At 33.8% G+C, this 18,627-nt stretch overlaps 1 protein-coding gene across 1 annotated transcript in view; it reads right to left on the bottom strand.

The window, feature by feature from the left end:
* The window catches only part of CFAP47 (cilia and flagella associated protein 47), an 890,592-nt gene that overhangs the window by 459,165 nt on the left and 412,800 nt on the right, over positions 1–18,627 (bottom strand). Inside the window, 3 exon segments of the mRNA XM_078146130.1 lie at positions 6,533–6,706; positions 7,306–7,449; positions 11,021–11,208. Of these exon segments, the coding sequence (XP_078002256.1) occupies positions 6,533–6,706; positions 7,306–7,449; positions 11,021–11,208 (506 nt within the window).

The raw sequence follows: 18,627 nt of genomic DNA, 5'->3' as shown, positions 1-18,627 counted from the left end.
ATGTTAAATTTTACCCTAAAGGTAAAACTACACAATTTTAAGTGGTATGAATATGATTATCAATTATTGTGGTTTGTCAGGTCCATTTTGTAATTAATAACTTTCACATGCCCTGCATTTTATTGTATTAATGTAATTAATATAATTCCTTTTAAAAGCCTTTCATTAAAAATGCATTCATTCTGAGAACTGATATGTGAACTTTGCTATAGTTTAGAGACAAAACTATCATGATTCATTAATAGTAGAAAATATAAAGAGATTTATTTATGAAGTTTTCTCCTCAGTGATCAGCATAATAATCAATTCCATATTCAAATATATTTTCATCTATACTTCTAAAAGATTTCTCAAAATATGCCTCCAAATCATTAAGGTACAAAAAAACTTTATGGAATTCTATGATATCAATCATATGACCAGAAAAATGGCCAAATAGTTACTTTTTACATGATTCTTTAACCCCAAACCTCAAAAGGAAATGTTTATTTATGAGATATAGAGTGATTATTGCTGAGTCTACAAGATAAGAAAATAGTCTAGCACCAGATAAAAACCTCATGAATTAATACTACAGAACTTTAATACTTAGAAACGAATTTGAAGGTTTCTGGCTTTCAAGATTTCCCTACAACAGTGCTCTTCCCCAAACTACAGACTCTAAAGAATTGAGAGACATGATTCTATCGAGCCACACCAAAGAATCAAGGAAAATTATTTCAACAGGAGGAACGGATGGTAGAATAAGGCAGAAAGATGCATATGCCTTTCATATGACCACTCTTGACATGAATGAATCCTTCTAGAATTTGGGATTACCACATATACTTCAACCACATGAGCGTATAAGCAAATTGAATGCAACATTCTAGATGTTTATGGTGAATATGCTAGGCTACCTTGACTAGATGATTGTCTGTAATGGTCAGAATGGACAAATCTTTTTATCATGACTCACCTTGATATGCAGCATGAATATATTCATGTATTGACACAAATAGTTTTAATTACCTGGCTTAGGAATCGTATCAGTAAAATATTAATTAGTCAAGTTCTCCTTCAAAGTGGGCCACATTGGGCCCAAGATGCTACTTCTAATCATGATGTAAAGAAAAAAAAACGATGACAGAAGCATTTTTTAAGAATTCACAGAAGAGAACAGAAGGGAGTTCAGAGGCAAATAGATAAACAGGAAAGCTTGGAAAATAACATGTTAAATATGTCATTCTTTTTTTAAAAAAGAAGCTGTAAGTAATAGAGACTCACAGTTTAATATATAATCTTTTCTGTTCTGCTTTGGGAAAACATTCTCTTTTACATTCAGTATATTCATAATAAATTTTTTAATTAATATCTGTAAATAAGAATGTGATGACTACATCCATAAAACAGAGGAGGATAATAGAATAAATTAGGAAGCTAAACCCAACAAATTGTTATTTATAATAAATACACTTAAAACATAAACATGTATACAGAGTTAAAATGATAAATTAGACTAAAACATTGTGTCTCAGCCTGTGTCTCAGTGGATAGAACATGGAACCAGGAGACAGGAAGATCTGAGTTCAAATCCTGCCTCAGATACGTAAAAGCTATGTGACTATGGTCAAGTCACTTAACCTCTCTATGTCTCAGTTTCCTCAGTGAGGTTAATATTGGCACCTACCTCACAAGGCTGTTGAGATGATCAAATGAATTAACATGTAAAATACTTGACATAATGCTATATAAATGCTAGCTTCTACTATCATATTAAAAATCAGGAGTGGCAAGCATGATCTCAGACAAAGGAAAAGTGAAATGGTTATAACTATAACCAGTAACCTCTTAACTAAGAGACAGGCAGGGAAATTATATTGTTATATTGTTTCAAGGTACCATAAATAGTGAAATAATCACAATATTAAATATGGATGGGCCTGTGATTTTGATGTTATAAAGAACTCCCAGTTGGGAAGCTTTCTTTACCAGAGCACATAAAACACTTTTTCTTCAATTAACTAAATTTAAATAAAAATATGCCAATTAAATAGCAACTGAGTACTTAAATAAAAGCTAAACGAAAATAAAAGAACATTTAGTAAGTAAAAACTGGTTGGGGACTTCAATCTGTCTCTTTTAAACTTAGACAAAAGTAAACTAAAGTTAGTGATCTGAGCTATAATACAACTTTGGGATTACTGAATGGGAATATTAATGAATATACCTGTTTTCAGCATTGTGATGCATCTTTGTCAGAAATAACCTTATGTCATATCAAAAAAATAGCACAAATAAATACAAAAAGGCACATATAATTTACACTTTAAAACAATAAAATGTAATCAATAAGGAAAATAATTTTAAATGACAGAATTAAATGGAGACTCAATAACGTATATAAATGTTCAAATGGATTTCTGAACTTGATGTAAGTGTGCCATCCAGTGAAGTAGATCACAACCCAATCATCCCTTCCTATTCTCTATTGGCACTTTGTTATCGTTCTGACATTTTCAGTCATTTCCAGCTCTTTGTGAACTCAGTATGAGTTTTCTTGGCAAAGATACTGAGTGATTTGCCATTTCCTTCTCCAGATTATTTTACAGATGAGAAAACTGAGGCAAATTGATTTAAGTGACTTGCCCAGGTCACACAGTAAGTGTATAAAGCCAGATTTGAACTCATACTCTTTCTTAAAGTAGTGAAAGAACTGGCAGATAAGAGTATTAAGACAATGAAATTAATATTTAAATGATTGTGTAAAAATGGGATAGGCACGTTAGGATGAGAGAAGAGTAAATGACACGATTTTGTATTTTAAAAAAGATGAGAAAATAGGTTTTGCCAACTATAGATCAGTAAGTTTGATTTTTGATGTCTGGCAAAATTTTAAGCTCTATTATTAAGTACAGTCAGTATATTCCAGTGTTGTGAGCAAAGCTTCAATCAGCAAGATTTTTATTCAAATATTACCTTTGGACCTTACCAATTATGTGACCCCGGGCAAGTCACCTCACTTTTATGTGACTCGGTGGAGTAAGCCATTAGCACATGCTCATAGACAGTCTTTAAAACATGTCAGTACAGATAGGGAGTTCTCGCACTATGTTCCCCACAATGATGAAATCAAAAAGCCTTTGAACATTTATGTATTATTAAAGGTATCTTTTTTTTTTCTTTTTGGCAAGGCAGTTGGGGTTAAGTGACTTTCCCAGGGTCACACAGCTAGTAAGTGTCAAGTGCCTAGGGCCAATTTGTACTCAGGTCCTTCTGACTCTAGAACCAGTGCTCTACCCACTGCACCAGGTAGCTGTTGATGTAAGAAAAAAAAATTCTTAATAATTGGAGCTACCCAAAAGTGGAATGGGAGATAAAGATTCACTCATCACTAAAGTGATGAGTTAGATGAACATTTGTTGATTATATTGTAGAGTGGACTCCTATGCGGTTAAGTTTGAATTAGATGACCTCTGAGATTCTGTGATTCTGTTACCTTTAGAAGCTAAAGTGTTGAATTTAAAATATATTTTCCTTTTATGCAATATTCACTTTGACAGTCTTTCTGGCTCAAAGTCTAGCACACTTATACATTTCTTCAAACAGTATTAAGACACTTGGTAAGCTTTATCTTGAACCTGAAGACATCAATCTTTCAGTATAAAACTATTACAATTAAGTATTAACACACATTGAAATAACAAAAACTATGTAAAGAAAAAAAACAGTTGGGAACAAGAAAACTCAAATCTTTAGGCTTCCAATTAGTACATGACATAAGCAGATTACATTTTTTATGAACAAACAACAGGTATAGTTCTATGTGTCCTTTTTTTCCAGAATAACAATACTTCTGTCCTGTGGAACCTGTATTCAGGCCAAGAAGCAACAGTTAAAACCAAACATGGAAGAGCTGATTGGTTTGAAGTTGGAAAGGAGTACAGCAAGGTTGTTATTTTATTTATTTAAGTTATATGCAGAGTTTATCATGTGAAATGCCAGGCAGGATGAATAAAATGCTGGAATTAAGGTTGTTGGGAGAAATATCAGCAATCTCAAATATGTAAGTGATACCACTCTGGCGGCAGAAAGTGAAGAAGAATTAAGAAGCCTTTTGATGAGAGTAAAAGGAAAGTGTAAAAGCTGGCTTAAAGTTTAACATAAAAAACCCCTTAAATCTTCACAACTGGTCCCATTACTTATTGGCAAATAGAGGGAGAAGAAATGGAAGCATTGTCAGATTTTTACATTCTTGGGCTCGAAGATCACTGCAGATGGCAACTGCAGCCATAAAATTAAAAGATACTTGCTCCTTGGAAGGAAAGTTATGGCAAATCTGCCTAGCACACTAAAATGCAGAGACATCACCTCATCAACAAAGATCCATAGAGTCAAAGCTATTGTTTTTCCAGTTGTGACATATAGCTGTGAGAGTTAGACTATAAGGAAAGCTGAGTACTGCAGAACTGATGCTTTTGAATTGTGGATTTGGAGAAGACTTTTGGAGTCCTTTGGAGAGCAAGGAGATCAAATCAGTCAATATTTAAAGAAAATAATTCAGGCTATTCACTGCAAGGTCAAATAACGAAGCTGGAGATTAACTACTTTATTTGTTTAAAGCCATTTTTTTTACAGGTGTTTGAAGAGGTTTGGGGGAGAGCTCAAGGAAGTCATTGCTTTTACTCCGCCATCTTGGCTCTGTCCCCGATTAACTACTTTATTCACATAATGAGAAAACAGGACTCATTGTAAAAGACCCTGATGGGAAAGATTGAAGGCAAAAAAGAAAAGGGGATGAGATGGATAGATATGTCATGTAAACAACAAATATGAACCTGGACAGCCTTTGAGAGACAGTAGAGGAGAGAAGGCCCTGGTGGGCTATGATCCATGGGGTCACAAAAGGTCAGACACTACTGAATGACTGAACAACAACAATAAGAACATCAGAGCATTCATATCATTGTTTTTGCTTTTTTTAAAAAATGTAATTAGGTAGATGGCTACAAAAGGGAACATGCTAATTAGTATTAAAGAGAAGTGCAAATTGGATGGAGAGTTGAACCTGGGTTCATGTTTACCTGTGACACACACTAGCTATGTGACCATGGATAAATCACTTAACATCTCAGGATCCCAGTCAACTAAAACCAGCTGTCCATCTGCATCAGTGGAGGGGATTTCAACACTGAATGTTCCCCATACCTGTGAAATCACAGGTCCAGAATAGCAGCCATCACAAAGGTAGATTGAAGTGGAGAAGGCAACCAAACAGGAAGAAACATGATGCCTCAGAAAGAACCCTTAATATGGAGTCAGAGGATCTGGGTTTGTATTTCAATTCTGCCACTTACAACTAATGTAACATTGGAGAAATCACTTCTAGACTCAGGTCACTTATGTGTAAAATGAAACAGTTAGAAATAGTTGATTCCTGAGGTCCCTTCCATCTCTAAACCTATGATTCTATGAAGTACAAGTTTTCTATGAAGACAGGAAAACAAGAAACAAAAGAGACAAAATGTGCATCTGAATTCCCAGTATACTATTGACCTCAAACTTGAAACTTCAAGCCTTATCCATTTCCCTCCCTGAGTTAGTAAGTGACTACATGGTTCGTGGATATCTCCAAGCTCTATCAGGCCCCAAATAGGTCCATGGATAACTTTATCATGAAGTCAGTCTCGGTAAATGTTCATCATTTAATCAACCTCAAACCACGGCAAAAATATGAAGTATATATGAATAAATGATAGAGACAGGGATTGGACTTGTGATTTAACTGGCACAGGGACCTCCTGACTGAAGAAACTTCCCGTACCAACAAAGATCAGAGCCTGCTTGGAAATTTAGTAATCTTAGTTGCATAGAGCATTGAAAGTATAAATGAGTTGTCCAAGGTCACACAGCCTATGTGTGTCAGACAAGGAAGTTGAACCCAGGCCTTTTACCCTAAATTTTTATCCACTGTGACATATCTCTCAGCAAACATCAAAGTAATGGTATTGTTTTTTAAAACATATCAAGTAAAGGCCAAACAAACATTTTTGATAAAAATTCATGACAGAAGTGACTCTGTGCTTCCTCGGGCTTCCATCATCTATTTTTCTATCATTACTCAGTTTAGTAAATGAAGTAGAAACCAATAGAAATTTCAGCAGCTGAGAAATATCTCATGAAAATAAATGACAATTTGATTTTTCCCTGGGTCTTGTGGGAAAATTGTTTTACATGCATCAATAAAACTTCCTTCATATGAAAGGATATATTATAAAAAACTAAAAAAAAAACCTAAGGGCATGCAAATATATATTATAAAAGTAAATTACTACAATATTAATAGGTATAATTTTATGACAGTAGTATTTATAACTTAAAGATACTAACTGTAAGATAGTCACTATTAGCCTAAGCAGCAGAATTAAAATTTTAGAAATGTTATATTGCATTGGTTCACATGATTAAACAGAAAATTTTAAGTATTTCATATTTGTACCCTTTGCAAAATTTAAACACTGAGCAAAATGCATTCAACTTTCCAAAAACGTACCCGGTATGTCAGCATGTCCTTTGTATAATTGGGCACAATGATGGGCTTCTTGGTCATTTTTCCCACTTCACAATCTATCACAGCATGATCCAGGGGCAGAGGTTTTTTTCCAATCCCTTTTAGTTCAAAGATTTGCTCAATACCATCTGTTTCATTCCGTAGTTTGAGTGTGCCCTAGGACAAGAAAGGAAATGGAGTTTCAGCTCTAGAGGAGTCTTACTTCACTGCCAATTAATCTCGAGTCCAGTTAGTGAAATGAGCTTTCAAGGGGGTGCTATCCATTGACTTTCCCAGTTCATGTGTAAATGTTTCTACTGAATTAATGAAGATAAACCTTCTGGTGGAAAGCTTCCTTTTTGCTCTTTAATTTTTCTAAATTATAGAGTTAGTACAGGCATCTTCATACATATCGATTATATGCTTGTTTACCTCCACAGTAAAGAAATACGCCTTCCAAGAAAATGCTTTCTGAGCCGCTAACTCTCCTTAATGAAGAGGAAAAACAAAAAAATTAACTTTCATTGCTCCAATTGTTATTTTAAAAAATCTTGAGGAGATAGTTTGTTGACACAATGTACTTTGGTACTATTTATTCCCCAGACTACTATATCTATTTAAAATTTGGTAGGAGGAAAACTGTGGAAGCCATACAACAATAAAACATTATCGGAATTCTTAACTTTTCAGAAGTTGAAAACATTTTCCCAACAGCGATATTAAAAATAGGTTACATATTGCATATAAATCGTGAAGAAAAAACCATGGCCTCTTACCGTAACCTCACATTCCATGATAGGTTTGAATGTCAGTGGATATTGAGCAGTTTCTCCTGATTTCACATATAAAACAGAAGGTCCATAAAACCAATCTCCTTCTATAGTCACTGTGCATTTCCATTCAGTCTCTGTTTGATTACTCTAAAACAATAAAAAAAAATTTGAGATGTCATATCTTAAACTGTAAAGTGAGATTCAGGCTTGATTTCCATTCTAGATGTTATCAGGAAAACAGAGTACAATGTCCTTCTTATCAATGAATAGGAGACATCTGCATAAAATACCAGCTCTTGACAAAGGTATATGATTAAAGGCTTACTTGACTTTCAGTCACAATGATAAAGGCCTGTATCAAGTTCCTCCCTCCCTCAAGTGCTACTACAATAAATCTTCCAGCATAGCCACCAAAGTGATTTTCCTAAAATGCAAATATGAACAGATCATTTCTCTCAAATAAAGGGTGATGTCATCAACCCCCACACCTTCCAAATAAATTCCAGTGGTTTTCTGTCACCTTTAGGGTTAAATACAAATTACTATCTTTGGATTTAGAACTTTTTCTAAACTCTTTTCATCCTCTTTCTAGCCTTATTATGTTTAGTAATCCTTTCCATGCACTCTCTGGTCCAGCTAATCTGCTCTTCTTATTCTCCCTTGCAATGGCCACACCCCGTGACTGGAACACACTCCCTCATTCTGTCTCTTATTTTTCCTAATTCTGAGTACCACATTTAAAAACAATTATTTCAAAGTTAGAGAATGTCCGGAAGAAAGTGGCCAAGATGGTTAGAAGTCTGTAAAGCATATCATATGAGGGACAGTGGAAGGAACTAAGGATTCTGAATCTATAGAAAAGATTTAGAATAACTAAAGAGATAGCTAGAAAGTCTGCCTTTACATTGGAGGCAGGACCAGCTGAGTTCAAGTCCCACCCATAACATATAGTGTCTGTGTGACCCTGGTCAAGCAACTGAGCTTCTCAGTGACCCAAACTCTCCAAGACAAGGAATCTAGAAGAAAAGGGCTGTGAGAAATAAGCTGCAGAACAGTTCCCAACCTGCATTACTAGAGAAAGTTTCCTTCTGGTCCCTACTACCTTCAGCAAGTCATTTAACCTTTGTGGGCCCCAGTTTCTTTATTTTTAAAATAAGAAGTCTGGAAGAAAGAATTTCTGTGGTCCCTTCCTACTCCAATTCTATAAAACTACACATATACAGCTGTACAAATCACGAGTTTGCATGAATATATGTATATTATATATACACACACACACACACACACACATATAATATGTATCTCTGTGTGTGTGTGTGTGTGTGTATGAGGGAGTAGATAAATTCTGAAAGGGTTGAGGAGAAGAGCACTAGGACAAGTGGGTTGAAGATACAAAGGAATAGATTTGCATTGAACATAAAGAACTTCTTTAGAGTTGAGTTGTAGAAAAATATTATGTACACTGCTTCATGAGACAAAATATTCTCTATCACTGAAAGCATTCAAGCATATATTTGATAAACACTTGTCAGAAAGGAAAATGTACACAGAGTTCGTGCATTAGTAAGGTGGTTAAACTAGATGACCTTAAAGGTCCTTCCTATTCTGAGATTCAAATTCTTCTTGAGTCTTTCCTCCTCCTCCTCCAACACCCCAATCCAAAATTTGAGTTATTATAACATAACTCCCACTTATCTCCCACTATCTCATTAAGCTTAGATTCTGAATAATTAACCTATACATTTTAAAGTGCTTTTGATCTTTAAAATCCATTCCAAATTATTTTTTCATTTGATTCAAAAACAAAGGTTTATGAAACCGTCAGGCACCAGTAGTAGAAACTCTAAAGCGGCTCAAAGCGCTTAGGAATCCTAAATGTGAATCTCTCCTTAAATTTTTGTAGGGGTCAAATTAGGTTAAGATGAATATTAAAAGCAGCTTTGAAGACAAAGAGACATTACAAAAAGAAGAAGCATCTACTTTTATCGTATTGGTAGGAGAGAAGATAGAGGCTTCCGGCAATTCACATCTAGGTTACACAGAAGATTGAATACTGGGTCACTTATTTTATTAAATGAAAAACAATCTAAGTTCTCCTCCACCAGAAAAAAATGTTGTGCTCCTGAGACGTATGACAGGGAACAGAGATAGACATGCCAAACAGAGGAAAGCTCACAGAAATCATATTCAAGAGAGGTTTTTTTGGAAGTCTAGACCATAATTCTGAGGGAATGCCAGAGAAGCTCATCAGAGAAAAAAAAAAGACTAGATAATTAATTATTCCCATTTTGAGGTTACCTCTTCATGTCTGGGAACAAAATGTAACTCACTGCTATTTCCATTTCTGGTATCTCCAAAGAAATTGCAAGGTAAATCAGAAAGTTATAATTTGCTGATAAAACTCAATTTACTTAAAATGATCATTCATATTTCTATATCCTATTTGTGGTAGAGAAACAGACTTTGAGTTCAAACTACCAAGGATGCGAGATTGTTATCTAGCATTGAATCAAATAAACTGCATACACATTATTCTTATAATTCAAGAATGTTTTAAAAAGGCACTATTAAAATATATTTCGTGTGGAGAGAAAGAAAATGCTTATTTTATGTGAGTAATAAAAGCATATTTTAATACAATGTTAAAATACATAGGATGGAGCATAGGCAAAATTTTAAAATAAGATAATAGATTTAGAACTGGCAGAGAACATATAGAGTATCTAGTTTAACTACCTTCATTTTTTTGGTCAAACTGAAGCCTAGATAGGTTTAGTAACATACTCAGGGTCAGAAAGATCACAAATAGTAGAGGCAAAATACAAAACCCATTGTCTTCGGATTACAAATCTAGTATTCTTTCTTCTACTATGGACAAAATATTTTTTAACTCTTAAATATTTATAAATATGATGTATTCTCTCCTTTTTGATGAATGCTACTCTAATTCCTTTAAGGTTTGTTCCTTTCACTTTTCAGCAACTCTTTGTCCCCTTTTTTAGTGATCTCATTCATTCATTTCTGTGTCAGATTCTAATCTCTCCCAAACAGTCAGAGCCTTCAAGGTACTTTCTGACCTTCAAACCTAGCCAACCATATTAAACATTGCTTCCTGCTCATGCTCTTCATATATCTAGAGTTTATTAGAATTGTAGGTCCTTTCCTCAGCAACTTGCTAGGCTACTGGATAAATAACCAGATCGATTAATTTGTGGATAATATGTTAGATAATATGTTAGTAATAATATAATGGTTATATTCTATCAGACCTCTGTAGTTCTTTAATCTGAAAGAATAACCAGTAAAATTTCAGGCTAAATGAAAACCTAGTGAGAGTAAGAACAATAAATGGGGTGGGACAATTGCAGCTTTGCTCCAGCATACCATAATTTAGAATGACACATTCAGTGAACAGAATAGAAACAACTGAGTTTAAGCACTTAGCAAGAGCAATTGGTTAAATGAATTTAACTGAAGGTATATTAGAAGTCATCTGTCCCAGGCCCAAAAATGTCTCTTTGCAGCTATGGCATGGGCAACAACTTTGGATACATGAGGACTGGGAGTGGCATTTGCATGTAAGTAGCTGGAGACCCATAGAGCTGACCTTGAAATTCTATTGTCAGGAAGAAATTCAGGCTTTTAAAAACATTTCCTTTAGTTTACAAAAATAAGTTAATTAACAAACATCAACTTTATGGCCAAAAATTAAACTTACTATTGGAATATCCTGAGTCAGTGGTTCAAATGCTGGAGTTTCAAATTGAAATTTGGCCTCTGGACAGTCGGAATTCACTACACACTCAATGGAAAAGAGCCGAATATCATGGGATGACTTGAGTAAAATAAAACAAGGATATCGCCCAGCAGTGAGAGGAATAAATCTTAAAGGAAGTAAAGCATGGTCTATCAAAAAAGAGAGAAAATAAATTAAATTTATAAATATATAAAAGTTAAAACGTACTTTAAGACATGCAATTTTCAAAAATATCTAAAATATAGAAATAATTTGTCAAAACATAGTACATAAAAATGATGAACCTGATTTCCTAGTTTAAAAGGAAAGACCTACAATTTAATATAATTTTGAAATGTAAACATTTTGTTAAACACCTATAATGAAAATTTAAAACTCCCACTTGAACCAAATGATTCATTTTAGGATAGTGAAAAAAAATTATTGAACTGGCTAATTGTTGTTCCCTTTTGGTTACATTTGACAGTTTCTAACTCCTGAGATGACAATAATAACAAATACTTGATTATGCACACCGTGGTAACACACATATGTATAATTAAAGACTATATATTAGTGGATGTCTATGTATACGTAAATGGTTAAAATAGATATGTATATGGAAATAACAGAAGTTAATTGAGGGTATATTTGGAGCCATTTATACCAAACACAAAAACCGCTAGTAATGGCTCTGGTGTGGGAAATAACTTGTAATAAATGAAGACCGAAAGCGGTATTTCCATACTTCATACTGTGGAAGTAATGAGATACATATATAGCTGCCCTTAAAATTCAATGTCAGAATGAAACTCAGGCTTTTTTGGTTTTGTTTTGTTTTTAATTTAGGTCACAAAAATAATCTAATTGTTAAACATCAACTTTAAGTTCAAATATATACATGCATTTGTATGTCCGTACATATAGATGTATGCAATAATATATACATATGTGTATGAATATATGTATATTCACTCCAAGTTAAAGAGAATCAAGATAGGCTAGAGAACACTTAGAGCTGTGAACAGCCTATTTTTCCTCTCTAAACTTACAGAGAGGCAGATATGAGGCCAGTAACAGAGGTGTAGAAAATTAGATTGATCCAAAAGAAACCTTTGACTGTGGAATAGTAAGTGGAAGAGGAATAGATTGGGGAAAGTGTCCTATCAGATTTAAGTATATATTTCACACTTCCTTTTTCACAGACATTTTACTTCCTATAAGAATGGGATTAATATACAATTCTATATTATCTGGTAATGAACCTTCAGTAAGATAATTTCACTCCAACTCATCCCTACTGAAAGTATATGGTGATGGACAGGATGAGTTCCTTGCTGTTTATAATGTCTTTCTTTAATGTTTTTTCTCTTTATATTTTGTTTTTACATTGCAAATTTGCTCCTAATGTCTCTCTCCCCTCACCCCTCCAAGAGAGCTATCCCATCAGCAAATACAGTTTTAAAGAAAGAAAAGAGAAAATGATAAGTGAAAGGGAAAATCAACAAACCAATGAATACTTTGACATATATATGTGTGTATAAAATATATAGCATAATATGTGTGTGTATGTATATATGTATGTATGTATGTAGAATGTTTTCACATCTGGGGACCTAGCACCTCTGAAAAGGAATGGGCTGGTATGTTTTCTCATATCCCTTCTTTGGGGCCATCCTTGTTTTTTTGTCATTTTGCAACATTCACTTTTGATTAGTTTGCAATTGTTCTTTTGATTTGCATCATTTTAGTCATTGTGTATATTGTTTTCTTGACTGCTTACTTTACTCTTCATCAGTTGATGTAGACCTATCTATTTCATCATATTTATCACTGCTTATAACACAGCAAAATTCCATTACATTCATGTACCACAATTTGCTTAGGCATTCCCCAATTGGTGGGTATCTTCTTTGCTTCCAATTCTTTGCTTTTCACAAAACAGTGCTGCTATAAATATTGTGATTTATATGGGAATTTTATCTTTATCAATGGGCTCTTTGGGGGTATAAACCTTGTGTTCATTTCTGTGTCAAAGAATTTGGATATTTTAGTCACTTTTTGCATAATTACAAATTGTTTTCCGAAATGGCTGTACTGATTCATCCGTCCATAAATAATGTTCCAGTGCATCTATCCTCTCAAAATACCCTTCCTAAACATGACTCTTATCTTTGCCAGTTTTCAAAGTGTGCATTGAAACTTTAGGATTGTATTGATTTGCATTGCTCTTAATTTTTGCAATTTGGAGTATTTCTTCATTTGATTGTTAGTAGTTCACAATTCTCTTGAGAACTGTTTGATCCATACACAGGTACATAGGTAGGATTTTTGTTAAAAAAAAATGCATGTATATTCCATAAGAGTTCCATTTAGAAGATGCTGTAAGTGTTTTATCTCTACTTTGTAGAGCAGTTTATTGAATTCTGTATTGCCCCTCATTTATCTATCTTTCAGATTTATCAATATGGCAGTACAGTAAAGTCGCTATTACTGTATTGCTGTCTATATTTTCTTGTAATTTAATTAGTTTTCCCTTTACAAATTTAGAGGATGTGATATTTGGAGGATATAATTTTATTTTTATTAATATGTATTTGTTATATTATTAACATTTTCTCCATTTGTGTCTATTTCTCTAAAATAGGATTGTTTTTCTTCCTTTTCCACTTAAAGAGAGCACGATGTTTCTTCAGTTAGTTGAATTTAATCTACTTTAAGGTAACCACTATCCCGCAGGCTCTCTTCCCCTCATCCTCATTAACCATACTATCCTTGAGATTTTCTTGGCAAAGATAATGGAGTGGTTTGCCATTCTGTTCTCCAGTTCTCTGCTGTTAATTTGTTCTTGCTCTTGTTCTTGTTAATTCCATGAATTTCTTTGTTTTTTTTTCTAATTCTTTCCCCCTTTTTACTATAGTATTTTTTTTACTTTTATTTTCCTTGGTTACTCTATTTATTTACTTTCCTTGTGTTTCTATTACCTATTTGCAAGCCAAATAATCAGCTTACTTTCATTTTGTTGCTGTTTTCGAAATGCTCCAGTTGCTTCTCTTTAATTGAATGTTCATCTCTTTTCATTGATGATTAAGCCCAGGTTCAAAGGACTTGGCACTGGTGTTCATCTTGAGCTCCTTTGCTCTTTGGAACACATTATTGTATTCTGTTCTTCATTTTCTGGTGGTACAGAATAATCATATGATATGAAAGTGTCTTTTTATTTTTGTTTAGAGGTCTTCCTCATGATCATTTGAAGAATTTGTTGCCATTGGAATTTATTGATTTAATTACTCTGTGACTTGGAGTTTGAATAATAGCAGAATTGTTTTCTGAAAATATATGTATACTTTTACTAATTTTACTATTTTCTGTCTTCAGAAGTTCTGGATAGATTTCTTGTATTCTTTCTTTATGTTGTGAAAGGTTTTTTTTTCATTTATTTTATTTTATTTTGTTTGATTTTATGTTCTTCTGAGGGGAACTCTGATTCTTAAGTTGTCTCTACGCATCTTGTTTTCAAAATCAGTATCTTGCTCTTTTTTAGAGATGTGTTATTTTAACATTGTTGCTTTTTGAGTCTTTTCTTCTAGACAGTCCTTTATTTCTACATATTTTTTTTTTATTCCCAATAACTTGTTCTTAATTTTGTTTATTTGGAGATACTCACCACCACGTATTCAAGTTTTTCTATTCTGCCAATTTTTTCTTCTATGAAAGCCATTAATTCTTCTTTCATGATTCTTATTTTCTCTTGAACCATTTGGAAAACCCCTGCTCTGGTTCCTTGGTCTCTTGGAAATTAATAGGGTCCTCTGTTTCATCATGTGTTGATTCAATTTTTTTTTTTGATTTGCAATATTTATTCAAAGATGTTTACACTACTTTAGATGTACTGGACATCATCTCTTTGTTTCTTCTGCTTTTATGTCTTCTCTATTGATGTTTCTACATGTTCTCAAAGTTTTTATTTGTTTCCTTTTTTCTAAAAGTTTTGATTACTCGTAGTTTTTACTTATAACCTTCCTATTGCTCACTTTTTTACTTCTACTCTATGATGACAAATGCCCCAAGGCTGGACCTCAGAGTATCCCCACTCTCCTCCTAATAGGGGATTCATTTTTTCTTTACTGCTTTCAGTCCCCACCCTAAAGTGATTTCTGTGGGGAAAAGAGTTGACCTCAGCTGGATAACAATCCACTTTTGTTCAGATCTAACACAATCCCACATATATTCTAGGGCCATTCCCCCATTTCCTTAATCCTTTAGGCTTTTTTTTTTTTTTTGCTAATTTCTTCTATAGTACACCATATGATCTTTTAGTTATAGCATGCCTCTACTTTCCTATATCTCTACTTCCTAGGTGGGTAGGGTAGGGGAAAGGGGAGCAGAGTTGGTCTGCTGGTTGCTGAACAAAATTGTGAGGACAGAGGCAGATCTTTCAGGAACAACAACAAAATTATTGAGTATGTCCTAGAGCACCAGTCTATAGGTTCCTTTGTGCAGCCCTGAGTGTTGAGGTGGGATGGGGAAGGGGTTATGAAAGAGCTGGGGTGGAGATTAGCCTTCTCTGCTGCTAACTCATCAGATTGTTTTCTAATTAGACTTTTTAGTGTCTTGGCCTGGAAAGACAGTTGCAATTGCTTTTCTTCTTCCATATAATTCTTGCTATTGGGGAGTTTTGAAAATTCATGACAATCAGAGACAATATCATCATGTTTGTCTAGTGACCTGGAAAAGCTGCTTAAAAATTCAAAGGACATTGGTAACAAGATGAGTGTAATAGAATTGCCCTTGAAATTGCTATGACTGAGACATTTGTACTGTTAAAACCCTGAACTTAGAATTCTATCAGAGAGTGCTATGAATTCATTTACATTCTCACAGGAAAAATAAATGAATGAATTAATTTCTTCTGGATAGGTCAAGGAAATATATTACTTGTCCCTTTCCTTAATTTGATCTCAGGAAGCAAAAAGACATGTGGAGGTAAAGTAAAAGAAGAACTACAAATCTATTTCTAATTTTCACCACAAGCTATACAGAACAGTGTTTTTCCATCATGAATCAATCTAAGGAAAGCAGTGTGTAATCGTGAAGATGAACAGTTAATATCAATAGCATTATTACCAAAGTTAAAGTGCCCAAAGGAAGCCATTACATGGCTCCCTTTGATACTGATTCAACTTTATGTATAGCTCATAAGCACTACCACAAGAAAACAAATACAAACTTTATTTAATATTCCTAAAACTTGAAGCCAGGGAAATATGAAGTATTACTTGACACTTCTTAAGAATAAATCATTAAAAACATGTTCTGCAATCTAGAACATCATGTTCAATAATTGAAAATCTTATATAGATATTCATTGATATTCTTAGATACTCAAAATTTGAATTAATTTATCATCTTATCAATGTGGACATTCTTTCCAATCATGCAGATTATAACCTGTCCATGTCTGACAATTTCATGCTATTCTTGTCTATGTTCTCCTGTAAGTTCACAATAGGAGGTACAATCAATGTATTTGAGACTTTCCTTGATTTTTTTTTGACATTGCAAAGATAAATGTGGATCACACAGTTTATTGCAAGCTATCACAATATGACCTGTTCATATTCTTTTTTTTTTTTTATCATATGCCTATTTTTTGATGACATCCTTTATTCCAGTTCCATTTAACAGTTCTATATTTGCAATGTGTTGGAGCCTACTCACATCCGTCCTGTGCCTTTTCTTTGCCTACAGGTTAACACTCACTTTTAATTCATCAAAGAGCATAGAGTACACCATGCCATGCAGCCCTAGAAAGTGGATGAATGGGATGCCAACTATGTCTTGATAAGAAAATTAATCATGTTCCAAGACAGTTGGCTTTAAATAAAAATTATATATGGAACTCAATTTTTCATTATTGTTGTAAGTCTTTTTTCAGTTATGTCCAACTCTTCATGGGGTTTTCTTGGCAGATATTGGAATGGTTTGCCATTTCCTTCTCCACTCGCTTAATAGATGAGTAAACTGAGGCAAACAAGGTTAAGTGGCTTGCCCAGGCTAACACAGCTATGAAATGACTGAGGCTGGATTTAAACTCAGGAAGATGTCTTCCTAACTCCAGACTTGGCACTCTCTCCACTGCAGCACCTAGTTACCCCAATGCATTCATAAAAAAAGAAGGTAAGTTCCACTAGAAGACATTTAAAAGAGAATGAGGCTAGAGGAATGGGATTAAGGACAAGGAATTTAATCTGACAATAGAATTTCTTTAATTTGACCATTTTATCCTATTAAAATGATTGATAAAATGGTAATATGGCCTACTTGACTAGAAGCTGGGAACCATAATGAATTATCTTTTCAATAAATTTATATAATAAGTCATTTAAAAAAACTTATCTACTTTCCTCCAGATACACTATGTACAATGACATTGGCCTCCTTGTTCTTCCTTACACAAGATATTCCATTTTCCATCTCTTCATTTTTATTGACTATTCTCCCAGGCCTGTAGTTCTCTCTGTCCTTATCTCCATGTCCTCCATTCTCTGACTTCCTTAAAGCCATACCTAAAATCCCCCTTTCTGCAAGAAGACTTTCCAGGATCCCTCTTAGTATTAGGGCCTTCCCTCTGACATTATCTCTAATTTATCATATATATATGTGTGTGTGTGTGTGTGTGTGTATACACATATGATCTGTTTTGTGTCTAGTGTTTTTTTTCCATATTGACTCTCATATATTTTGAGTTCCTTAAGGATAGGTATTCTCTTTTGCCTTCCTTTGTTTCCCCAGCACTTAGCACGGTGTATGGAACATAGTAGGTACTTAGTTCTTGTTGACTTGATTTCTCATCCACAATCAAAATTTTAGTTATACTACAATATACTATTCTCAGGTTATTTTAACAAGATAATCTCTAGAATGAAGTACATATTCTTTGGAATTTATTGTTTAAGGAACTTGTACGTATTCTTTTACTTTTATTTTAGAAGACAAAACACTGCTTTTGTGTATTTAGAGATTTCATAGTTAATTACAATTTTAGATTTTATTTCTTCATATTTTTGATGGTTTTTAAATATAAGGGGGAGGAGATAGGAAAAAGATGAAGTGGAAGATAGCGGAAGAACTGGAAAATTAGGAAGAGGATGAAAAGGAAGAAAAAAAGGAAGAAGAAGGAAAGGGAAGAGGAAGACGTTATTTTGTTTCTATGGCAATTTTTTAAATTAATTAGATGTGATGAATCCAATGTTTTACTTACAAAACTGACCAAATAAACAACATATTCCTTTAAACAATACCTTCATTTGTATAGCCCTTTATATCATCATACATTTATTATCTTCATTTTCACAATAATCTGGTGAGATAGCCAGGACAGGTTATCTAGTCCCTTACTCTATCAGGGATAGGAAGAGAGAAAGAGTAGGATCAATGGAAACAAGAGCTTAATACCAATAAATAGGATTGAGGAGTGGAGAAGAAATATGTGAAACATGGGGTATGCATGGAAACAGGGCAGAAGGGGCTATCTCATATGCTATATATCAAAGTTCTTCTGGCAATTTCTGGGAATATGTGGGGCT

This window comes from Phascolarctos cinereus, unplaced genomic scaffold (genome assembly GCF_003287225.1).
Source record: "Phascolarctos cinereus isolate Bilbo 61053 unplaced genomic scaffold, phaCin_HiC Scaffold_726;HRSCAF=1367, whole genome shotgun sequence".
NCBI classification, from domain to species: Eukaryota; Metazoa; Chordata; class Mammalia; order Diprotodontia; family Phascolarctidae; genus Phascolarctos; species Phascolarctos cinereus.
This window is presented reverse-complemented; position numbering and strand designations above follow the sequence as displayed.